At 37.1% G+C, this 26,446-nt stretch overlaps 1 protein-coding gene across 3 annotated transcripts in view; it reads right to left on the bottom strand.

Moving 5' to 3' along the window:
* The window catches only part of LOC127639490 (rab GTPase-activating protein 1-like), a 123,384-nt gene that overhangs the window by 48,138 nt on the left and 48,800 nt on the right, over positions 1 to 26,446 (bottom strand). For all 3 annotated transcript variants that reach the window (XM_052121542.1, XM_052121543.1, XM_052121541.1), the window contains exons 14-16: positions 6,434 to 6,547; positions 3,287 to 3,361; positions 446 to 571 (exon numbers count right to left, since the gene is read on the bottom strand). In XM_052121542.1, the coding sequence (XP_051977502.1) occupies positions 446 to 571; positions 3,287 to 3,361; positions 6,434 to 6,547 (315 nt within the window). The remainder of the gene's footprint in view (positions 1 to 445; positions 572 to 3,286; positions 3,362 to 6,433; positions 6,548 to 26,446) is intronic.

The raw sequence follows: 26,446 nt of genomic DNA, 5'->3' as shown, positions 1-26,446 counted from the left end.
CAAGATGTGCAACCCTAACGGTCCAAAATGTCCAACTAGTGCATTTTACATAAAAAAACGATTTATGTATAACCAGCCATGACCCTGACAAGCAATGTCCATTTTGAGCAATATTTTAGTAGCTTGATTTTTCATTTCTGTCACTAGGTAGTTTGCACACAGTGAAATCTCACTAGTCCATAATCCCACTCTACATAGCTATTTATTAATCACTCCAAGAGCGTTAGCATCAATCAGCCTTGGCTAGGCTTGCACGTCTCCGAAAACATGTCGTACAACTCCCTGGAAGAATTCCTGTCTCCTTGTACAAAACTATTTGAGATGCTGTAAAAGTGAGACCAGGGGGTTTAACATAGAAAGAGCTTTCAACAAACACCATGACATGAAGTTGGACTAGCGTGCCCACATAAACATGGACATAAACTCATAGCATCAAAGGCCAAACCTGCAGCAGGCGCTCTAGCTGGTAGAACTTGCAGTGAAGATCTTCAAAGTTGTTTCTGTAGAGTTCTCGAAGACCGTAGTTGTACATGATCTTTACCAGCACACAGAAGGCTTGCTCCTCAGGCATCTACAGAGAAATAAGGAGATTTTACAACTACTATAGAACTGTATGTCACCCTTACTTTCATATTTTCATTGAAATTCTTTGCAGGTTTGTCACAGGCTGATTTCTGCATAAATTATGCTGCATAAACACAATACAGAAATGACCATAAAATACAGAAGATGAAATGTGTAATGGCAGCACAAATTCTTATATACTGTTGTTCTAAAAGTGCAATGTTTTTAACTGATTAAAGGTACATCCAAAGGATGCAATGAAAATCATTCATGTTTTTCAAATCAAGTATAAGTGACAGAGAAGGAATGAATTAAGGAATATTAGAGCAATCAATAGATTAAATTTTTCAATCCAATTAGTTACACAAAAAGCAGATTAATTAACAAAATGAATCACTATTAACCCTTGTGTTGTGCTCGTTATTTTTGGTGTTCCAGGTCAAAAGTCGGCCCACAAAGATCATTTATAAATCTCTCATGTTGCATATATTATCACAAGATTTTACATTAGATCTTTTTATCAACTTCTTTTTTAGTAATTATGGTAGATTTTTAACTCCTTTTTTGAAGATATTTTTATTGATAGAAGGATTAATTGAACTGCATGGGGGGCCTGTGTAGCTCAGTGGTAAAAGACGCTGGCTACCACCCCTGGAGTTCGCTAGTTCGAGGGCATGCTGAGTGACTCCAGCCAGGTCTCCCAATTGGGGTAACCTCATCATGGTCGCTATAATCTGGTTCATTTGAGGGTGTGTGGTGAAGTGAGCATGGATGCCGCGGTGGATCCCCATGGAAACGTGCTCAACAAAAAAACTAAAAAAGTTAATAAAAAAATAACCACAACAAAATAGTTGTCATTCTAAAGCTTTAAAGCAATTCTTAAATAATGTTTTTTATACCATATGTGAACACATTCAAGGAATTTTATTTCAATTGGTTTAAGTAAAAAAAAACAACAACATCGTTAACAGGGCTAATTGCATTTATCTATATTTGCTGATAAAGGCCCCCAAATAAAGATAATTCAATATAAATATTAGATAATAATTCATAATTGAGTAGAATTGGCAGTGGCCATTGAGGTTCAATCATTAATCAATCATTCAATTAATCACAAAGGGATTTTTGTGATTACCCTTTGTGATTAATTGAATAAATGATTAATGACTGAAGCTCATTGGATGCTGCCAATTGAGTATCACTTCAAAAAGATACTGGTGTGTGTTTGTTTCTCATGCCCTCACGAAAGCAGCTAGTCTACAGATACGGTTTGGCTTTTTAATATTTTGCTGCCTATTAAAATAATTTTGTATTGCAGATTGAGTGCCTTGCTCGTTTCAACTTTAATTTTATGTTAAATGCAGTAGACACTTTGAATATCGATTCTGGAGAGCCCAGCATTCTGTTGAGCTTTGTCTAGTCGTCAAGAACGTGTCCTGTGTGACCTCTCATTCTGTGGCTGTACTGTTTGTGAGGTTTCAGACACGCTGAGTGCCCTCTTTTGACGTGGCTCATAAAAAGATGAAGTTGCATGTACTTCAAGCTCAGATGGTAAAAAAAACACAAAAAAAAACATACTTTGTTACAGAATTGACCAATGTCACATGTTAAGAAAGTGGTGTGATATCAACTGCAGTGGCTGTCTGCCTGATAATATCAGAGGAAATGCGTTTGTGTTTTAGAGAGAGAGAGAGCTGGGTATTAAATCACACAGACAGCGTGTGTGTCCTGAGCTGAATGGGCTCCTGCAGGTAGATGGGCTCAGTCATTAATATTCCTGACAGCTCCTGAGCTTCCTGGGCAAGGCCATGAGAAAGACACTTACACTACATTATAGAAATCCCCAAACACACTCTAATATCAAGCCCCATATGAGCAGCCATCACAGAAAAACGAAAAGCTCCATCATATACAGCTTTCCGTTTAATTAAATATGGAATTAACCATTCTGTCAATGTCCCACCATCTCTCAATGTCTCCTCTGAGAAAATCTTTATTTTTCCTCTTTCTACTCCATAACAAGCTTCAAAAAGTCAAAAGACTTAATCAGATAAGCCCTGGTATTGCCCAATTTTGTTTTATCTTCTTTCCTTTCGGATTCAAGGATTTTTGTGGGAATCTTTCAGTTGCAAGTCTCTTCAGAATGTAATAATTTACACGAACATTAACTTTCAAGTAAGCGCAGAAACATATGTATGTAAATCACAAACTTAATGTGCATTTTTCTGTTAGTGTAGAGGTAACAAATCTCAGTACTCCAGGGGACAAATCTTTCAAATGTCTGTGCAATTACCCGGATCGGTTTTGGATCAGATAGCTTATAAATATGTCGACAGTTAAATGAAAAACAGCATGTCTGTGAAAATACTAGCAGTAGCAACTCTTCATACTTGCTCTACAGCAGCAGCACTAACAGATCTAGTAAGCCAAGACCAAACCTACCAACTTGCCATATCCATTATAATACCTTCAATTTATTCCAAGTTGTCATGACTGAACTAACTTTAAGAAGCTCAGCAAGATTTTCTTCAAACTGTTGCTCTGACATAACAGTAGTTGACCTGAAAGAGAAAACTGACTGCAAAATATGTTATTTATGCTAAAACTCGCTAAGGTGACCCCAATGAAACATGCACTTTTTCCTCACCTGCAAATATTTTGGACGAAACATAACTATTGTGGGAAAACAACAAACTTGAAAGCTGTCATGCAAAATACTTACATGTAACAGTAATACAGCCGCCAGACATGATTGGGCATGACAATAGCCGATCTCCTCGTCATACAGAGAGTAGGCCTGTGGATAAACAACAGTTAAGATTATAGATTTAATGAGCACTTTATTTTTGAATTCATGCTTTGGCACATTTAAATGACAGTAAATGTTGGAAGATGTTCTCAACAAAGTATGCCATTCAGAGCTGAGGGATGTCGGACCCAAGATTAGCTGGAATGAAGGTCCTTTGAACAATTTAGGAGCTTTTTAATCTGCCAATGCCAATCAGCTGATGGAAAAACTCTTAAGACTCCTCACAAAGGATATTTAACAGAGAACCGAACTACAACCCCCTATAACTCCCAGATTTTCACCTGTTCATCTGAAAGGTGCACTTTTTTTCCATCCGAAAACACATCTGCAAATCAGGGTTGCAGCAGAGTATTTAAAATAAATATTAAGACTTTAAGACCTTTTTCAAGACCTGAACAAAATAAAATTATTACCATATCCCCATACCAAAACAAACCAAAACAAATCATGTATCACAGACTCTTACTTAAACAGGCAGGGGCACACATTCAACATGGCACTAACATTGCTTATCAGTAAAACAGGGTAGGCTATATACAAGTTTAAAATACTCAAGACATGTTTTCCACATATTTACAGCTGAAGTCAGAACTTTACATACACTTAGGTTGAAGTAATTAAAACTAATTTTTTAACCACTCCACAGATTTCATATTGGCAAACTATAGTTTTGGCAAGTCGTTTAAGACATCTACTTTGTGCATGACAATTTGTTTTTATTTTAATTGTTCCAACAATTGTTTTCAGACAGATTGTTTCACATTTAATTGACTAGATCGCAGTTCCAGTGGGCGAGAAGTTTACAAACAGTAAGTTAACTATGACTTTAAGCAGCTTGGAAAATTCCAGAAAATAATGTCAAGCCTTTAGACGATTAGCTACTGAAAGGAGGTGTACTGATTTGGAGGTGTACCAATCCCAGATCAACAGCAAAGGACCTTGTGAAAATGCTGGAAGAAACAGGTAGGCAAGTATCTATATCTACAGGAAAACGAGTCCTATATCAACATATCCTGAAAGGCTGCTCAGCAAGGAAGAAACCACTGCTCCAAAACCGCCATAAAAAAGCCAAAATACAGTTTGCAAGTGCACATGCAGACAAAGATCTTACTGTCTGGAGAAATGTCCTCTAGTCTAATGGAACAAAAATGTAACTGTTTGGCCATAATGACCATCGTTATGTTTGGAGGAAAAAGGGTGAGGCTTGCAAGCCGAAGAACACCATCCCAACCGTGAAGCATGGGGGTGGCAGCATCATGTTGTGGGGGTGCTTTTGACCCACTGTGATGAAAGTGAATAAAAGCTAAAAATAAATAATTCTCTCTACTATTATTCTGACATTGCACATTCTTAAAATAAAGTAGTGATCCTAACTGACCTAAGACAGGGAATGTTATCTACAATTTAATGTCAGGAACTGTGAAAAACTGAGTTTAAATATATTTGGCTAAGGTGTCTGTAAACTTTTGACTTCAACTATATCTGATATATATGATTTGATTAATAACGTGGAACTTTTAACTTTAAAGGCACTTTAACTTTAAAATACACTGGGGATCCTTATTTTGAAATGTTTGCACTTCACTGCTTCCAGCTGCGCATTCAAATATATAAGGGATACAAAAAGTGCCCTCCTACAATAATCTACAATGCATTACATTATAAACAATGAAGAGTAACCATTGTCATATTTCATCAATACTATATCATCATCATCAACAGCTGATCTTTAGTGATATTTTGTCATAAATGTACGATATGGCTTAATGATTGTGAACTGCTCTGCAACAGCTGAAAACACTCACAAGCCCCCACATGCTTGGAGAAAATACAACTGTGCCGCATTTTCACTTTGAAGGATGCAGCACATGCTTTGATTTAATTAGATCATATTCTTTTGAAGTTTGATAATCACATTAGGTCATATCACGATTCCTGTCTTTTCACCCCCAAATTTAAGACCTCTTTAAGTAACCATTAATACTTTTGTTGTATCATTTAAGATATTTAAGCATTTTTATGACCTTACATTTCTGGCAAATGCATATTGTAAGGGTTGACCCAAAAACAACTTTTGCCATTGTGAAAACTGCAATGCACAGACTTGATCAAAATGGCTGCAACAACACTATGCAAAACAAAATGTCAATATTTAATACACAGTTCTTCCACCAGGTTATAAACAAGTGGTTCATTATCCAAACCGTAGGTTTTAAGTTGCCAGGCAACGTAGCAAATTTGGGGCAATTATATACAGAAGAATGTATGCTCACAGGGTGCACAATGGCTACAAATCTGGCTTATCCAATCAAAATTTAAGCCACATCCACTTTTTCACTTGAAAACTCTGTTTTCAGTTTTATGATGTCATAATTTTTAAGGTGAATGTCCGACTGTACACAGACACTAAGTATTTGCGCCAAAACCAAAGTATACTTTGGGCTTTAAAGTCACAAAGACAAATAAAATTTACTGTGACACACTGCCTTTTATAAGCAACTTGGTAAAAAGATGCTAATATTGAATAAATATTTAAATGCACTGATAATAAACAAATTAACAAAGTTCTTTAGCTTAACTGTAGGCTGTTCACAGTTGCCAAAGAAAATAGTAACTTGAGCATTACTATTGAATTCAACTCATCTGTGATTAAAGTTTTGCATATATTAGCTATTTTTCAATTGCTTTGACGGCAGCCAATCCAATCAGATTTTAGAGCCAGATCCATCTGTTTTATGGTATAGAGATAAATGTGCGCTTTGATTCAATCTGTGTTGCAGATAATTGGATAATTGTACACGCTATTAGTCTGGGATCATTTTTAAATGTAATAATGGACCCATGACGTATAACTACTTTCAACTAGCAAAATGAACAACTGTACATTTTCACCCATTTCAAGGGCATCTCAACAACATGTGTGGTCGAATATTTACCAAGGTCATTAGGATCACAGCAAAACAAAGGTCACTGGATAGAGATGTAGCAGTGGGGTTGTGATGCTTGTTGTCACAAGGCAACATTGAGTGATGTGTGGAGGCAGCAGAGCGTTCACCTCACCTTGCAGATCTTGTAGAGAGAGTTTTGGCCATCACCACCTGAGTCTTTGAAGTAGTCGTGAGCCGGGTAGGTGCGATGGATGTCTCGGGTGATGACCGCTTCCAGGGCGGAGTCCTGTGGGTTGGGACAAAACAAAATCCGAATGTGTTATTACAAAGCCCCATTAAGACAAGTCAATATTAGTTGCATGAACCAACTGTTGAAAATGTCTGTGATCTGAACAGAATAGTGTGCATACAACTGCACAGATCACTTCTACTGTCAAACCCATGTAATGAGTCTACACTGGAAAACTTTTATGGGTCTACACTGTTATTAACATGATGGTCATTTTCTGTACGCCCCTTTGATTTTCATCCATGTTCCTTGTAGCTACAAGACAAACCATTCACAAGCTACCTTTATTCCACACTGCCTTTTAATGCAAGTTTGAAATTGACAGGGCAGTGAAAGCAAGCATAACATTTTTTATTTTGTCACGAAGACACCAAGACGAATCCTAGAGTGAAGGAATAACCTTGTGTGAAGTGTTTACAGAGCTCACATAGATTAAGAAGCACAGGAGAGTGTCTTGCTCAGCACGGCGTACTCTTCAAAGCTGAACAGCAAATCGAATTAACAAGTCAAATGCAGACAGTGTGCGAGTCACATGATGGAGAACACGAGCAGACTCTGAGACGCAAAGCATTGCACAAATTCTTGGCCAGAGACAAGAGCGCCACATGAAAGCGTCTAATCTAGATCAAACTGGTTCTTGATGGTAGTCACATCAGGATGAATTCTGGAAGAAAAGCAGATAGAAAAAATATACAAATATAATTGGCCCAATGGGTCCGCTTCACTTGTAGAAATTCGAAATTGTCCCCCCAACCACATTTTGGGAAACTGCACCTTGTATTTTAAGAGTTTCGGTCACAGTGAGAAGAAATTGTAACCGACCACAAAAAACGACAAATCCAGCAGAAGATGACAGGTTGCCTCGGCAGTGGACTGAACGGACACACAAGTGCTAAGTGGTAATCTACACCAGACAACACATACTTGGGTTGGGTAAAAATATAGATTTTCCAGTATAACCCAATCTTCATTTGAATGATCCAGATTCCCAAAACCTCAAGACCGATATTTACATTTTAGTTCAGTTATTATATCGGCTTCAAAAGTAGCAATTGAGCTGCATAGTTTGAGCCCCGTTGTTAATTATTTTGTATTAATATTTTCATAACGTACCAAGTTAGAATGTTCCCTGTATATATTTACATCAATAGCTGAGAGCATTTCTTTCATATGCAAGCAAAACGGACATTAGAACTGAAATATACAGAAATGGATCATAATGGAATCATACTGAAATCGAGGCAAACAAAGCCTGCGTTTATCCTACATGCAACATTGTTAAAATTTGTTCACTCTTTGAGAGTCGGGGTTCGAATTTATGCATTTTTAACATCAACTATTCCAATATTGATTCTTAAAATCCCAAGATCAATTGGTTACTTTTAGTTTCAAATTTACTTTAGTTTTGGTTGCATTGAATATTATACGTTATATGTTAATATATCAAAAATTTTATCCAACTGAATCAGAATCTATTCAAAGTACAGCAAAATCAGAATCAAATTGAGAGTTGTGAATCAAAATATTTGGATACCCAGCCCTAGCACACAATGCTTTTCATCAAGGACAACCAAACAAACAAAGGCAAGGATAATTGTGATGTTTACACATTGTAGAGGGATGAACAAACTGAAATGAGGTTCCCTCAGGAAACAACAGGGCAACTTTTCTGCTCACACATAATGCAACTTATGATCAATACCAATTAGCTTCCGCCATGATTCTTTAATCACCACAGACCCAACTCAGGAAGTCGGGGTTCAAAGAAATTTCGACTGGTAAGTAAGACGCTGTGGTGGCATTGATGTGCATGCGTCTCGTAAATACAATCATTCCGCCATAAAGGCAGCATTTGCCAATATCAAAGTCAACAAAATAGTCACTTTTAATAAATTGGGAAAACCTGACATTTATTCATACTGTAACTTTCAATTTCAGACCAGCAACATTTTACTATGTGCCAACTGACACTAAAAGTGCAATTAAAGCTTTTAAGAAATGGGCAATTACGATTACCTTTTTTTTTTTTTTTTTTTTTTTTGCGCAGACAGTGCCAATCAATATGAGGCCATTAAGACCCACTTTTATTTGCTTGACTTCACTTGCTAGAATAGTCACCTCACTCAGATCAACTACACATCTAAGTATTCTACCATGTGACATTATACTCAGTTTAGCCCGCCTAGTTTATCAAAATAGATGCCCTTTGATTCATACAACACTGAGAATGTGGTTGTCCATCAATTCTTGAGTGTAAAGATTTTGGAATTCATGTCGTGGCAACATCAGTAGACGTGGACATTTCTCTGACATGCCAAGTTGTGACAAGGTGCATTTAATGAACAGCACGTGTCAGAGCTAATTAAAAGCATCATAAGTCAACTAATGCGAGAGTGGGAAGGACAGGTTCCCACATCCCCTCACCTGTTTTACAGCATGTATGGGAGTTTGTTAATGGGTGGGCAGAATAAAGCTTAACAGAGTATGAAGTTATTGCAATGAGGACTCTAAAGAAACCTTTCAAGAGGATGTCTGCATCATATTACACCAAAATCAAAAGGTAAAAAGAAATTACAATTTACATTTTACAAAATAAAGCCTATTTTTTTTTTTTTTGCATTGTGATGTGACAATTAAGCGCATCGCAGGCCCCCAATTCTCACTATTGTGATGTGAAAATCTCATAATACAGTGATATGAAACTATTAAAACTATTTTTAAAACTGTTAAATATGTACAGTATACATCGTGGTTGTATTTGTTGCGTTACCAAAAGATAATGCTAAATTAAATTGTATTTTAGTATTTGTTTTAGGGCTGGATATGCAGTAGTTACACAAAACGCTGCATCTGCAAAGCAACCAGCACAATCCTAATATTGTTTAGTAAAATTCCAAGATTGATCTTTTACTCTATGCGCAAGCCTCTACAATGGAAGTAAATAACTTGCATATGCAGCCAAGATTTGCACTGTTAAATGTTCAGATTTCACTCACCAGAGTTTGAGTAATATATTGGTGAAAAGTTCAACACTGAGTTCTTTTCATTCTACGTTGAGATTAAAAGTTTGGTTTGACTCATTCTGTGTAATGTGTGTCCAAAGACGAGCTCTACGCAGTCCATTTGTCATTGAATAATGTCTTTGTTAATACCTTTTCTGTTCTTTACAGTCAGTTGCTTACACATAGCACAGATGTAGTAAAAAGCCACTTGACTCCACACGCGTTAATATACACTCAACCAAAATACTTAATGCATTTAGACACATTATATAATGAACATTTTGGGTGTGCCTTTATCGGGTTAAGGTCATAAACGGTTTAAGCATGAACTGATCAGCAAATGTAGATTTTTGCCAATTTCCCCATTTTCGTGTTGCATTTAAACACATTTACCGGCACTTTAATTTGGTTTATCCAATGTTCGCAAGTGTTGTGCATATGCCCCTTTACGTTTTTATGTCAAACGTAGAGAATAATCTGATGATTTCAAGTCTCGGCTTTCTTGAATTGTCCGATTTTTTGAATGAGCTGATTTTGGTAGTTATCAGTGTAATGATGTAAACACACTGCATGTAAATGCATTAAATTATTCACACTGTATAAAATGCATGTAAACACACTAATTGATATGCATGCATTTTTGGTTTATGTAAAAAGCTATACCTTTTGATAATTGCATTTGAATTGAACAGAGTTTCGAACAGCATGAGGGTGATGAGAGTTTAGTGCATTTGTTTACTTTTCTTCGATAACAGTTAAGCATTTTTTTTATTATTATTTATTTTGAAGCAGTGCCTTAACTTCTCAAGAAGTTAGGCCTCTTAATTGAACCGCATTAAAGCACTGAAAATACTAACGATAAAATCATGACAATATTTAGATAAACTCACTAGCTAACAGACAAGTCAGCTGATGGAAGTATAATAGATTAATGGATTAGTCGATCAACCTGATCCATCCCTATTGGTTATCATTCATAACCAAAAAAAAAAAACATATTGCCTGTTGTTTTTTTACAACAGCAACAAAAAGACTCAGAGCTGTAATTTTGCCTCAGTATGGGGTTAATCACAATATGGTGTATGATTAAGTTCAGTGGACTGTTTCACTGTTCCTCTATCACTCTCTCTATCCCTTCCTTTCACCCCCCATCACTCTCTCACTTTCTCACAGCATGCATGAAAATGAAATGCTGCCTCATAAACGGCGAGTTAGTGACAAATGGTATTCATAAATAAAGCCAGAGATACAGGCTGTGAATGGTAATATGGCCACTAAACATCTGTGAGGCTCAGCAATAACAAACCGTGAAGACTAGGGAGTCAGGTTGGGGTCTAATCAAACGGATGCAATCTGATTACACCCATGCAAAAGCTTGGGTAAACTTGGCGCTGGCCTTTTGAAAGAATTTGCTCTGCTGTTGACTGGATTTGAGATAGCAAATAACAAGGAATGTCCAGTCAAATTTGTCCAGACTCTTGAGGTAAGAAAACGAATGATCTTCAGGAGGTATTGTTATGAAGCTGGCTCACCTCTGGGTGTCCAATGCAGGTGGGAGTTAATTCGTTGAAGCTGAGTGCTTCTGGATGTGTCCTGATGCTTGAGAAACACTGATGTACAGCTAAATCCAGATCAAACCCATTTTAACAAAACCCCAATTATGTGTATTAAACTAAACATGAAACTCTTCCTGTACAGTTTATGCTACAGACATGGATGAAACCTCAAATTGTGCATCGCGTTGAGATGAGATGTAACTTTTCTAAGCAGGCTTAAGATTAGAAGACTAAGCAGACTTAAGAAAGATTTTTGCCTGGTGGATTTCCAAAGTACTGGCTTGAAAGTCAGATGTTTTCACATTTGAGTCTTCTTTAAATCTGTGCATGCTTTTAAGTTATTTTCCCACCAAGCAGGTTTTTTTCAAGAGCAGGATAGCCACCTCAGGTGAGTCAAGTCCCGTCTTTCACCAGACCATGTTGATGTGTTAATTTTGCTTTTTTGTGTAAAAAATGTATGCTTTTGAATAAGTAGCCATGAAAATGTCAGTTTTAAGCAAGGAATGCCATTTAGAATGAACAAGGCTAGAGTAAATAGTATAAGTCCATTGATAATGCTATGGGTCGAATTTAATGGAAAATATTTGAGTTGCGCTCCGTGACGAGGCAGAAATTTGAGCAGCCTCCGGAGTTGTAGGTGTGCGCCACCGACAGACACTGAGTGGTGGCGGCGGTGTACATAAAGTCATAGAAAACAACTGTTTTGAATTTTAGAACGTGCCATGTCGTCCACCAGATGTGTCTGGTGTGCGACCCCTTTAGATCAATGGCTCGACTGCACGTTGTGAAATACGCACAACTTTTCAGCGCATTTGTTTCTCTCGTAGATTTAGCTTAACTTTTATTTATTTTCAAAAATGTCCTGACTGTTTTAATAGTAACCTTTACTATGTGAATGTGTGTGTGCAATGATGATAATGCAAGGCGAGCATGTCACAGATAAATGCCCCTTTTCAGCACAATTTAGCGCTGGATTTGGTATAGATTCCAACATTTAAGCTTAAATGCCAGTGCAATAAGTTGTACCGCACATCCCTAACTACTACTGTATCACAAAAGGCTAAAAACAGCCACTGATGCTTAAGGAGGCAAAAAGCAAGGCTATGTAAACGTTTGAACAGGATGTTTTTCGTAAATGAAGTAACTTTGTCTTGTGGAATATATGTAAAAATCTGTTATACAGCTTTTACCATATATTTATGAGTATAAACATTTAATTATTTTAACATACATCAAACAAAAAACATAAAATTATTTATGTTTGTGTTTTAAAAAATACTGGAAAACCTGAGCTTACAATGAAAATAGTATAGCACGGGTGCTCACACTTCATGGCATGAGATCTACTTCTTCATAATGCTATTACAGGAAGATCTACCAGGAAAAATGTAATTATATATTGTAGGCAGTGTTGTCACGATACCAACATTTCAGGAGTCTGAACCAATACCAGTGAAATGTGATGATTCTTGATGCAAAAACAAATACTGACAAATGTGTAAACATTGTTTCTCAAGTAATTATGTTTTCAAAGTTCTCAAGAAAATTATTGAAGGAACAAGTCAGTAATAAAAGAAGAACAAAGAAACAACAAAGAACAAATTAAGAAAACAGTGCTTAAAATTTTCAACAGCAATATCAAGTATTCAAGTAAACATTCTTCCATTCTCATGGATTACAGGTCTTCACTGTATGTTTATAATACATAAATATTTTATTTTAAAGCTACTAAAGATATCCAGCCAAGAGCAATTCATTATTTTATTGTTTTCTTGTTATTGTTGTTCTAATTAATTAAAGAAACAGCGGCAGGTCTATCAGGCTGCATTTACACAGCAAGTCCTAATGCACAGATACGATTTTTTGATAAAAAATTAGATTTTCTTTTTGTCCTGGTGTTCACGCTTCAGACATAACTGACAGTGTTTCTATCAAAACCTTGCTAAGACAGGCATTTTGAAAGATATTTGACCATCACACAGGTGTTTGTTGATGACTTATTATTTAATGAAAGTTGTATATAAAACGAACTACTTTGGTGGTCAAGATATAATGACTCCACGGAAGGTTAATGAAGATAACATCACACCAAAGTCCAAAGCATTTCTCTTCTTTCACCATGTTTGAATTGGCCACAACAAATGAGTTCATCCACAGATGTGTTCTTTCCACAATGCACTTCGCCCAAAGCTCACAGGGCCTTCACTCATCTCATTTACACCCCTGACTAACAAGCAGTGCTGTGTACCTCGGTGTGTCCTGGAACTTAGAAGCTGCTCGTTTCAGACACAGCAATGCCGGGGCTAAAAGCTCAAAGCAGAGCCTCCCTTAAGAATAGAGTGAACCGCTCTGAAATCCAAGATGACAGCGAACAACATTAGTGTAAGCTGGACTGCGAGCTGCAGCATGACAAGCCGGCGTGGAGCCGCGTGAAGGCACAGTGACTGAGACAAGTGCAGGAGAAGCTTGTCTCCGAGAAATTGCCATCAGGCTTGCTCTATCACTCTGGGATAGCAGCTCTAGAACTTTCTGTATTGGGCTCACAGTGTGTGAGAGGCTCTGAAGTTTGTGCCGGGCTTCCCACTGGATTCAAAGCCAGTCAGCTCTGATCTTGTGTGGCTCTGACAAAAGAGTGGCTGTTGCTAGAGCCTCACCCAGGGTGAGCTGACCTATTTCTTGGCCATGACACCAGTCTACCCAAGGAAGGAGAGAGAATATAAGTGGTGAGATGTGCTATCAAAACCAAATCTGCTTAAAGTGGAGCCTTGAGCGCTGCTAAGGGGATCAGAATGTGCTCTGTCAACTCTCATGACTCTGTAAAGAGAAACATTATAGGTCAAGCCGTGGTCTGCGGAAATGGATTACATGACCTCAAACTGTTCATTTGCTGAAGATTAACAAACAGGTTTCTGACCACCATTGCAGAGCTGCATTGAACGTTTAACAACATAATTGCGTAGCAAAAATACAGAAAATGCTGTTTTTATGCACACAAAAAAAAAAAGAAGAAAAAAAAGGTACAGTAAGGTAGTGGTGATGAAAAACTTAGGCTTGTCTTGACGCTTTAAGGTGAAGTTCTTTCTTAATAGTCACTTAAAAAATGTGGTGCTTCTGCAAGAGATGCAACACAACAGCCAAAGACATCCGTCTAGTGCATGTTTACACAGGAAAGCAATTGAAAAATAGCACAGATGGACAAAAAAAAAGAGTTGTTTGGTGTGAACGCAAAGTATTAAAGTTTGACACACATTTACACTGTGAATAATCTTATTTCATAGCGCTCATTAATGTGTAACGGACATCAAGATTTTCCATGCAAAATTACTTAAAGGGATAGTTCACCCCCCCAAAAAATTCTGTAAATGTATTCACCCTAATGCCATCCCAGAAATGACTATTTCTTCTGAATAACACAAACAATGATTTTAGATAAATATTTCAGCTCTGTTGGTCCTCACAAAGCAAGTCAAAGGTGACCAGAACTCAGAAGGTCCAAAAAAGACATAAAGGCAGCATAAAAGTAATCCATTTGACTCCATATAATTTGAAGTGAAATGATAGGTGTGAGTGAGAAACAGTCACTGTTCAGCTGGACAAAGGTGGAATTTATAGTAAAAAAAACATAAACAGCCACACCTATCATATAGCTTCTGAAGTTATGGATTTAACCACTAAGGTTAATGGATTAATTTTATGCTGCCTCTCTGTACTTTTTGGACCCTCTGAGTTCTGGTCACCATTCACTTGCACTGTTTGGACCTACAGAGCTGAAATATTCTTCTAAAAACCTTCAGTTGTGTTCTGCAGAAGAAAGAAATTCATAGCATGAGGGTGAGTAAATGATGAGATCATTTTCGTTTTTGGGTGAACTATCCCTTTAAATTTCATGTTGTTTCTCACCAAAACTTGGAATATGATGCACGAGATGCATAGACTACTATTACAATACATCTGGGTGCTTTTTAAGCTTTAAAGTGAGTCACAATAAACTAGAGCCAGGCAAGTTATTAAATGTTCACAATCTTATTGTGATTATTTTATGGCAATTAAGTTAATCAATATTTTGATGATATTAATGGGCTCTTCATTTGGTCACTACGTTTACTAAAGACCGCACAATTTCAAGATTCTTCCTGGTAGGGTTGCACAATTAATCAAAATAACATCTAATCATTAGAAGTTTCACTTTTGGGCAAACTATTCCTTTAACTGCTCTGCAATAGCCCATTATAAACCTTAGAGTGGTGGAGGTAAAATTAGAGGTGAGGGGAAAATACGTGGTAGAATGGGAGAGAAAAATATCCAAGATGATTGACAGTAGGATATTTCATCTATTTCATCCTGGGGTGGAATGGGAGCAGTTCAAAGCAAACCCCTCAAAGGCCGTGATTGAAATTGACAAACAGCAGCATTAACCTGATCACAACAGCCAAACTTGCAGCAACCAAATAAAAGGTGATAGCTGAGGAGAGAAAGAGAGGAAGAAAGGCTGAAGTGCTCTCTATGCTTTGCAAACACCAAGACAGATTAGTCTTGTTCATGCATAATGCAAGCCTGTGCTGTGTGTGATCACATTGACGGCCGGTTATTAACTGTGTCACAGTGTGAATACACACTCTGAATCAACAGAACTTGCATGCATATACAATCCATGGCTAACCAAATGCAAAAGAGTGATATTGTCTTCAGGCAAAGGCATTCGAAAACTGTATTCATTGACTGAAAGGTTGCAGATTAAATAATCCACTAACAAACCTCTCCCAAATGTAACCAATTAAAACTTTCTGGATTACATTCCACAAACTTGCAGTTTCAAGACATTCATCAAATGTTGAGGCTGTCACCGAGTTCATTTAAAACCAGAGAGCTTTGTCATAGCTGTTCGAGGATTTTTAGGTCTCCCCAAGGTCTGCAACATCTGTCCCCAGAACAGACAGTTAACTCGTCTTTCACAGCTCTTTTAATTGCCAGTGCTGTGTTGCATGCTAATGCATTGGGCAAGATAATGATCTAACATGGAAACTTGGAGTTCAGAGATGGCTATAAATACCGTAGTAGGAAATGTGTAAAACTACATATCGTCAAAATCGACAAGCCAGTGGGTTGCCTCAATGATTAGTCAACTAATCAATCTAAAGGAAACCCAGTATAATTAGGTTGGTTTCAGGTCCACCTGACCCAGATCGGACAGAATTCTTCCTGCATTCAAAACAGCTATATGAAAAGCAACCAAATGAAACAGAATTGCAGAGATTTTAAAAGGTGCACTATTTTTAACTTGAGATGGCATCTTAAAAAAACAAAGCTTGCAGCAAGACACTCAAAAAATACCCTAAAACACAACGCAACAGCCAAAGAATGTTTATGGCTTTAATGGCTAAGCTTTAAAATTTAAAAAATTAAAAGATGCTAATTTTCCAAGAGGGTTACATTCTGTCTAACAGCAACAGCACAGCTTGCTCTTTATATCTCTTCAACGTAAAGCAATGTTTAAGTCCCAAGGGCTAATTTTTATATAAACTTTAATTAAAACATTTTTTTGTTTTATGGTCTTGTTACAAGTGAATTGTAAACTTTTTACAATGCTTTTATCATTTATTTTTGTTATATTTCAAAAGTCTTTTATATATACACTACAGATTTTAATACTTTAGTCTTGTCCCAGACCCTGACTATGAAAATCCAATATAAAATACAAATAATTACATGTTTAAATCAAGATAAATATCGCTTATAAGCACAATATCTTTAGGCAGATGCTGTTTGCACCCTGTGCAAATAATGGTATATGCTATTTACACCCCAGTGCAAATAGTGGCACATAATTTTTGCACCCATACTAACATACTAACATTCAGTATGGGCATCACTGCAGCATGTTTATTTAGGGTCCCACAGACACCCTACAACAACCCCAACCCCTAAACCTAAACTTCCCATAGAAAAATAACCTTGGTTTTACTACAGTCACCACAGTTTCACCATGGTATTTTGTAGTAAAATTATATTAACCACAAAATTAACCATGGTTACTATATTACCACCATATTACTGTAGTAACACCATGGTTAATTGCATTAAAACTATGGTTTCTGCCACAAAAAAAACAAAATTGACGCCGAGTGCAGTTCCAAGTGCACCCCCACCCACCCAACGGAAACATATGGACCCTGGGTGGAGCATTAAACCCAGGTCATGTACTGTAGACAAAACTTTGACCGATCTATTGAAAAAAAAAAGAAGTGATGTGAGTGGAGCCTGATAAGGAAACACTGGTGTCGAACTGATCCTTCATTATCCTTGGTGACCTGCTTTTCCCCACAAGGTGTCAACTCAACAATTTGGCTCAATCTGTCTTGCTCCCTCAAACCGAATCCTTGTGACAAACAGGCAACATTGAGGGGAAAAGCACAATGACAATCCCAGTTTGTAACAGTCCCACTAGTATTACGATCTTTATTACTACAATATCAATTTGCTTTTATATTTTTGGCTTCAACTACCAATAACTTTGATAATTGAATAATCTAATGATTATTAGAATGATTAATCGTTTATTTTGCTGATTATTGCACCAATTACTCAACAGTTCGTAACCTACAGTTCAGCTTATGTCTCAAGTCAATCATTTGTTTTAAATATGTTTTAAACCCTACTCTTGATTGGTATTTTTGTGTAGTTTTCCAGAAATATATTTAAAACAAAGACAATATTAAGAAACATCACTTCAATTCATATTGCAGCCACACACACACAGCTAGACTGGCATGGCAAAAAAGTCCACTGAAAGTGAAGGCATTTGTAAATGGAACTGGCATGCGGTGCCAAGTTTATTCAGAGGCAGTCTGCCAGAGCGTGGCAGGAGACAAATCCAGAGAGAAAGGAGAATGAGCGAGTGAGGGAGCAAAGGTTTGGGTAAATGAGAGGAAATCCAAGGGAAAGAGTAGGAGAGATGGAAAAGTCAGGAAGAAGGGGGAGGGGAAAAAGCAAAGAAAATAAGAGGTCGGGTTCATGTCTGGACTGTCTTTGGGGACCTACAGAGAGCATCTGTGGTCTCATTACCATCAGGGTAATTAGCTTTGGTCTGATCACTCCGCAACACATTGGCGCATCCGAGCACGCTTTCAACCCTTTGAGGGAACATTTGAAAACATGTTCTTCAAAAGAGACACTTGTCCGGCCATTAAGTCATGAGGAACTCAAGAGTGAGAGGACAATTCCACTGGGACGAACAATCTCTGTCCGTCTCACTCCTCCCTGTGTCTCTTCAGAACCCAGTACTGACTAATTAGGTGGGTGAATCTCATGAAACCTGTCAAGAAATGTCCAGGTCACAATTAAGCCCAAAATCAAAGAAAGAAAAAAAGGGGGGCCTAGGTAGCTCAGTGAGTATTGACACTGACTACCACCCCTGGAGTCGTGAGTTCCAATCCAGGGTGTGCTGAGTGACTCCAGCCAGGTCTCCTAAGCAACCAAATTGGCCCGGTTGCTAGGGAGGGTAGGGTCACATGGGGTAACCTCCTCGTGGTTCTCGCTCTCAATGGGGTGCGTGGTAAATTGTGCGTGGATCGCGGAGGGTAGCTTGAGCCTCCACATGCTGCGAGTTTCAACGGTGTCATGCACAGCGAGCCATGTGATGAGTGGATTGACGGTCTCAGAAGCGGATGCAACTGAGACTTGTCCTCCGCAACCTGGATTGAGGTGAGTAACCGTGCCACTACAAGGACCTAGAAAGCAGTGGGAATTGGGCATTCCAAAATTGGGGAGAAAAGGGAATTAAAAAAAAGAAGAAAAATAAAAATACATTATATTTCACATAAAGAAAATGTAGTCTGATATTAGGGCCCTTAGGGATTGTTTAAGCTGAGTGCATCCTTGCATCTAAAAAAAAGCTTTGTAAACAGAACACAGATGTCTCGTGATGCATTTATAAAAGAGGAAGTTCTTATAACTTGATACTGAATCTAAATAATGTGGCGCTCCTGCACAAGGACTTTTAAAAAACCAGCAAGACACAGGCAATGGTCAAAAGTGTCTGTCAAGAAAATGCTTACATAGAAAAACAATTGAAAACACATTTCAGATGGTTACAAAAACACATCCGGTGTGAACGGCACCATAGAATGTTTTTCAATTTGACATTATGTTCAGGACAATTAAGTCCAATTTAACCCCCAATTCTCATTTCAGAAATGCATCTGGAATTGTCTTTCCCATTATTTTATTATAATTACTCTAAAAATTAAAATACTACAATATTACATACAGAATTTGACCATTTATTTTTAATTACTTTAAAGATAATACAACAAATGTTACCATGATCAGGGCTCCAGGCTAAATGATTAACTAGGAACCATTGGCTCCTAAACTGAAACATTAAGGAGCCAAATGGCTGTTTTTAGTCACCAAATCACAGAATTGCCCGATTTAGAATCTACATTACAAATATTTACATACAGTATTCATATAGGAGTGTGTGACTTCTTGAGCATCGATGAATGTTTGCACCTTGTGTAATAGTTGAGTACAAGTCCCTCAATTGCCCCAAGTGTCAAAAGCTTGATCTCATATATACATATACATATATAATTTCTTATATATATATATATATATATATATATATATATATATATATATATATTGCCTTATATATTTTTTTTGTACAGATACCAGATGGCCCAGACACCGAGACTACAGAAAGAAGAGTGCAAACTGAAAGAAATTCAAGATGCAGTTTATCATGCTACTCCAATCCCAATCAATAATTACCAGAAGAAAAAAAGTGGTCCACAATACAGGACTTTTAATTATAAAGAAGCCCGAAATACACTTAGGACTCTTATTTTGAAATGTCTACACTTCCAGATGTGAATCTGATTCAAACTGCTAACCTGAGTTCCTAAGTTCAAACCCTCAGTTCTTTCATGTGATTCATGATAAAGAGTAATTTGTTCAATGCTCTCTCGTGCTGGTTTGTTGTTGCGTCCAGCGAGCTCATCACAACAGAACGGGTGAAAAGCGGCACAAGACACACTGGTGGTGCATGCTCTAAAGATGTATTCAATAACTCACAAGATGATATCTGATGAAACCTCATATATTGTTGCAATCAATTATTTTCGGTTGCATTTGAAACCATTTTAGTCGAAGTCTGGAGCCTCGTATGATTCATAAATACTTTAAAATTATATTAAATTTAAAGTTTTTATGTTATAGTCACGAGAATAAAATTGTATTTCACATAATGTTTATAAGAATTGGGGGGTAAAATGAGCTTAAATGTCCTGAAATAAAGTACTACTAATAAAATCTCATGTAAACTCTCTTAGTATTTTTCTTTGATTTTGAGGCTAAAAAGTAAACTGACACCTACAGTATGTGAGATTCACCCAAATGCCATTTTGGGCTCATAGACACTTGATCCCTTGGTGGCTTTTATTCATGGAAAACTATTAGAAAAGTCTAAGATGATGTGCAAAGGGACACCAACGGGCTTGTAGACGCATGCTGACACACTGTCCCCATTGTCCTTACAGCTTCTGAAAGTCAATGCCTATATAATTAGTTTCCAATGATCAAAAGTGTAACATCAGAGCAGTGGATTTCCATGTGGTTTCCATGACAACGTAAGACAACTGTGTTATCCCCTCTACATTCCCATTTATTTGAAGAATTTGCAACTCGTAATTATTCATATTCAAATATGGCAAAAATAGAATGGCAGAGAAGAAGACTTTTGATATTTAAGTGCCTGAATTCTGCATGCACAATCCAATTTGAATGTTTTGCGAATTTGTACATACAAGGGGTATGGTGCGCTGGTCAAAATCTCCTTTCCTAAAAAATTCCATTACCCTCCAATTCCCCCTCCCTATTTCTTTGCCCTTTAGTGTTAACATGATCATCTGGAATACTTCTGCTGCCACTGCGGCACCAGATGCCTTAATTGTCTTGTAACAACGACCTGAGTGGGAAGCCACAGAAACTCCATGGAATTATCCATTCCTTTCCCAGACGAAAGCCACTTCTTGACCAAGAGCGCGCACACAAATATGCACTGCTCGAAGACTGCAGACAATTATCCTGTGCATATCAGCAGACATCGTACACTTATAAAATGATGTAATACAACCAGAGCATAAGATAATCAGCTGTTATAAAGAGTACAATAAGTAATGCAAAAATGCAGAACATATTGTGTATGTTGACAGTTCTACAACAGTCAGTTAGCCAATGGAATGGGCAAGAAGAGGTGTTGCGTATTTATACGAATTTACTCTAAGTCAAAAACAGATTACTATCTACTGGTCTAATATTTTAGATTATTTTAGTCATTACTTCATGAACAAAAATCTCATTTACAATTACTTTATTTTTAAGTTATACTTTAAGTTACACCTCTACTCACAATTTTCAGAGATTTTTCTTCTCAACAAATTAAAAATGTATTTCCCTCTCATTCTTTATTCCCAAATAGATGTACAGTTGAAGTCAGAAGTTTACATACACCTCAGGCAAATATATTTAAACTTAGTTTTTCATAATTCCTGACATTTAAATGTGCACCAGTACCTCCTGCATCAAAGCACCCCCACAACTTGATGCTGCCACCTCCATGCTTCAAAGTTGGGATGGTGTTCTTCAGCTTGCAAACTTCACTCTTTTTCCTCCAAACATAACGATGATCATTATGGCTAAACAGTTAAATTTGTGTCATCGGAGCATTTCACTAAAAAGATTTGCAAACTGTAGTTTGGCTTTTTTATGGTGGTTTTGGAGCAGCGGCTTCTTCATTGCTGAGCAACCTTTCAGGTTTTGTAAAGATAGTACTCGCTTTACTGTGGATATAGATACTTGTCTACCCGTTTCCTCCAGCATCTTCACAAGGTCCTGCTGTTGTTCTGGGATTGATTTGCACTTTTCACACCAAACTATGTTCATCTCTAGGAAACAGAATGTGTCTCATTCCTGAACAGTATAATGGCTGCATGGTCCTATGGCATTTATACTTGAGAACTATTGTTTGTACAGATGAACGTGGTACCTTCAGGCATTTGGAAATTGCTCCCAAGGATGAACCAGATTGTGGAGGTTCAAAATTTGTTTTCTGAGGTCTTGGCTGATTTCTTTTGATTTTCCCATGATGTCAAGCAAAGAGGTACTGAGTTTGCCAATTAGCCTATCAGAAGCTAATTGGCTAAAGGCTTGGCTAAAGGAATATTCCAAGCTGCTTAAAAGCAGTTAACTAAGCGTATGTATGTAAACATCTAACCCACTGGGCTTGTGATCTACTCAATTAAAAGTGAAACAATCTGTCTGTAAACAATTGTTGGAAAAATGTTTTGTGTCATGCACAAATTAGATGTCCTAAACGACTTGCCAAAACTATAGTTTGCTAAAATAAAATCTGTGGAGTGGTTAAAAAAATTTGTTTTAATGACTTCAACCTAAGAGTATGTAAACTTCTGACTTCAACTGTATATATGCCAATAATTCATGCATTAAATGTGTTCCATGTAAATATTACTGTAGACATAAGTGTAATCCATGTAATGTAATTAGGGATAAATCCCTCTATCAATTATTGACCAAATTAAATCCATCAGCATATCTGTTATAAGCATGAAAATGCCTATATGAAAAACGATGGTTAAAATAGAATTACTTCGTAACACACTTTTTAAAAACCTTTGAATTCAAATGCACAACCCAGAAATAACAATATTCTCAATATGTAAAAGGGTTGGCAATCCTAAGAACATGCAAAAGTAATTAGACCCTAATTTGTAATCACGCTGCACCAAACATGTCTCAGTGCTCTGTGGGACCAATACTAATTTTCAGTTTATTGAATCTACATACATATATAAAAAAAAAGTCTTCACCCTCAGAAGGCAAAGGCAAGCCCAGAGCAGAAGGCAGTTCATGGATATTCAAGGGGTGCAAATTACACGGGTGGTGGTGTTGGCGACTCTGGGGAGGGCTGCACAAACCACCTTGGGCCATGTTGGTGTTATGGCTGGGGACTTTGGTGCAGCCAAATAAAACCTGATGATATTCCAAGAACTTTGCTGGAGACAGAGCGGATGTCTCTTGGTATTTCATTTGGAGCATGATATCCTAAATCCCTTGAGGAGGAATATGGTTTAGTATCCCAGCAGGGGGAGGCCTCACCTGAGGTATGGGCTCAAAGACAGAAAGGAGGGGAAAATTGGGAAGTGTGAAGGGATGCCAAGTTTGGAGCCTACATGCTAGGGGTGGCAGGTCTGCTTGAGCTGCCAGGCCTGAAAAGCTGGGATTGATCCTGAGGGAGCCACAGGGACACTGGCATCAAGTCAGTGGGTATGAGCTAAATCTATACACATAGGCAGACTTAAACAAACACATATTTATTTGTCTGTGCATTTATGCATATGTATTTTGTAATTAGAGAAACGGAGAGATCTGGGAATGGATAAAAACTTGCATCCAATTCCAACAGGACCAAAACATATAAAATATCAGAGCGGAGATAAATGTGGCTATAAATTGTGTGATAGAAATGAACATTTGCATTGATTTAAAACACTTTTTATTGCAAATTCCATTGTATCAAAAACATGCAGTGAAAAACAATTTCCTCTGAGAGGGGATTTATGACTTGCGAAGATATGAAGATTCGAAAATGTAACAAAAAGAATGCTGTTTGAGATTCATTTTTTTTTTTTAGATTAAACAAATTTGGTGACACTTTACAGTATGGTTGCATTTGTTAGCATTTAGTTAATACACGTTATCTTTATTAGTATGAAAAATGAACACATTTAAACTACTTACAGTAATAATCTTGGTTCATGTTAATTGTAACATCCAGTGTAAAGTTACATAATTTGTACATATTAACATTACTGCATTATGAACTAACATAAACAAACAATATTATATTTAGAAACTAACATTAATACACAAGATTAATACTTTAAATTCTGTATAAATATTTATTGTTAGTTCATGATACCTAATGCATTTACTAATGTTAACAAATAGAACCTTGTAAGGTGTTATCACAAATATGTTAACATTTATGCTAATGTTATTATTGTCAACATCAGTAAACGCATTAGGTATCATGAACTAACAGTTAGCGATATTTTATTACAGCATTAACATCTCTAGGTTAATGTTAATTTATGAAAATGCAACTGGTCATAGTTCGTGTTCATTCACAATGCACTAATGTTAACATCGACAACTATTCATTTGAAAAATGTATTAGTATATGTTGAAACTAGAATTAATCAAGACAAATATAAACGTATTCGATAAGCATACTGTTTGTGAATGCATGTTAACTAATGTTGTTATCTAATGTTATTGAATATTGTAAATTGTTATTTATTGTAAAACCTTATTATTATTAGTTTTAAAAATTGTGTGGTGTTCTTGTAGCTTGTTGTACTTACAATGCCATGGTCATGGATGTGATACATAGCTGTCAAAAGAAGTAATTCGGTAGCAAGTCGGTACTAAAATAAAGAACACCAGTGTTTCTGCAGTATTGGTAGTACTGAGCACCAACTCAATTTGATACCCGCACACTGTCTGTCCGATACACATTTTTCAAATGCTCATACGCTTCTTTGAGCGTGTGCTGTTACTCTTTTACAATGAAATTAAAATCTTAATATTTCCTAGTGTGATTAATAAAATGTGAAAGGCTGCAATCTTAGTCTGTATGAGCTGTGTATTTTAAATGTGTGAAGCTGACCGCTCATAAAATAATAATTAAAAAAAAAAACAGAGAAACTCCACAGATATTGAGAATAATTTGCATTGTATGAGATGACAGAGCAGAGCACTAATCCACTGTGAACCATGTAGTGCATGTATACTACATATTTATACAATAAAATCACAGCATTAGCCCTTTAATAACCACAATGGGCCATGTAGCAAACTGTTTATCCGTAAGTGAAGCTTCCATCAAAACCACACGTCAAACCACAAGGGCCCTACATTAAAACACTTCATTCATTGAGGAACACTTGAGAGTACATGCATTTGTTTTGATTTATTATTTACATTTAAATGTAACTTTCTTAAACAGGAGTGTGCTCAACAGCACATTACCATATTAGCATATTATTGCAGTGGTATCGAAAATCAGTATCAAGAACAATTACATTTCTCTAGTTCCAACTACTGAACTTTTGGTATCGTGACAACACTAAAATAAAAAACATCCCATCAGTAAATGCTGTACATATCTGGTCTTCTCCCAAAAGAAAAAAGGTCAAAAATAGACCCAATTCTGTAACCTTTAACAGGTTTTCAGCCTGACATACTGTGATGAATGTGTTGAATTTTTTTAGAGAACTTTTCATACTTCACATAAGAGAATGAAGCTGACAGAAAACAATCCCAGCTTTGAAGGCTCCGGTCATGACCTAAAGAAAGGGCTTCTCCCTAGTTTCCACAAATTCCTCCGCTTTAGCATGTACAAATGGACAGATGGTGATGTCTTCCCATGGGCATGCGACCAGCCTAATAGCAAGGAGTGAACAGCTGTCAGTGAGCGTTACCGTCAACAGACCGCAGGCCATTCAGCTGCTCATGAGTGGGTCGGAGGTATCAGATCATAGTGGGAGAAACAACAGACCTCACAACTGTACTGCTAATCTTCTGCTGAGAGTCACATCTTTGTGCAGTGTTGCATAACACATCAAAAAGCATTAAGCAGCTTCATTACAAATGAAGAGATTAATTCAGGTAGGGTTAACTAAGCGAAGGTTTTCCTTGGGTACAGTTGAAGTCAGAATTTTACACAGACCTTAGCCAAATACATTTAAAATCAGTTTTTTCCACAATTCCTGACATTTAATCGTAGAAAACATTCCCTGTCTTAGGTCAGTTAGGATCACTACCTTATTCTGTGGTGGTGGAGGCGAGAGTGGTGGTGGCGGCGTAGTGGCTAAAGCACAGGGCTATAAATCAGATGGTCACTGGTTCTAACCCCACGGCCACCACCATTGTGTCCTTGAGCAAGACACTTAACTCCAGGTTGTTCCGGGGGGATTGTCCCTGTAATAATTGCACTGTAAGTCGCTTTGGATAAAAGCGTCTGCCAAATGCATAAATGTAAATAAATGTAAATGTAATTCTAAGAATGTGCAATGTCAGAATAATAGTAGAGAAAAAAAAAATTTCAGCATCACATCCCCAGCATGTAAAAAGTTAGTATTTGGTAGCATTTCCTTTAAAATGTTTAACTTGGGTCAAATGTTTTGGGTAGCCTTCCACAAGCTTCTCACAGTAAGTTGCAGGAATTTTGGACCATTCCTCCAGACAGAACTGGC

The sequence above is a fragment of the Xyrauchen texanus genome, chromosome 48, assembly GCF_025860055.1.
Source record: "Xyrauchen texanus isolate HMW12.3.18 chromosome 48, RBS_HiC_50CHRs, whole genome shotgun sequence".
In the NCBI taxonomy this organism is placed as follows: Eukaryota; Metazoa; Chordata; class Actinopteri; order Cypriniformes; family Catostomidae; genus Xyrauchen; species Xyrauchen texanus.
This window is presented reverse-complemented; position numbering and strand designations above follow the sequence as displayed.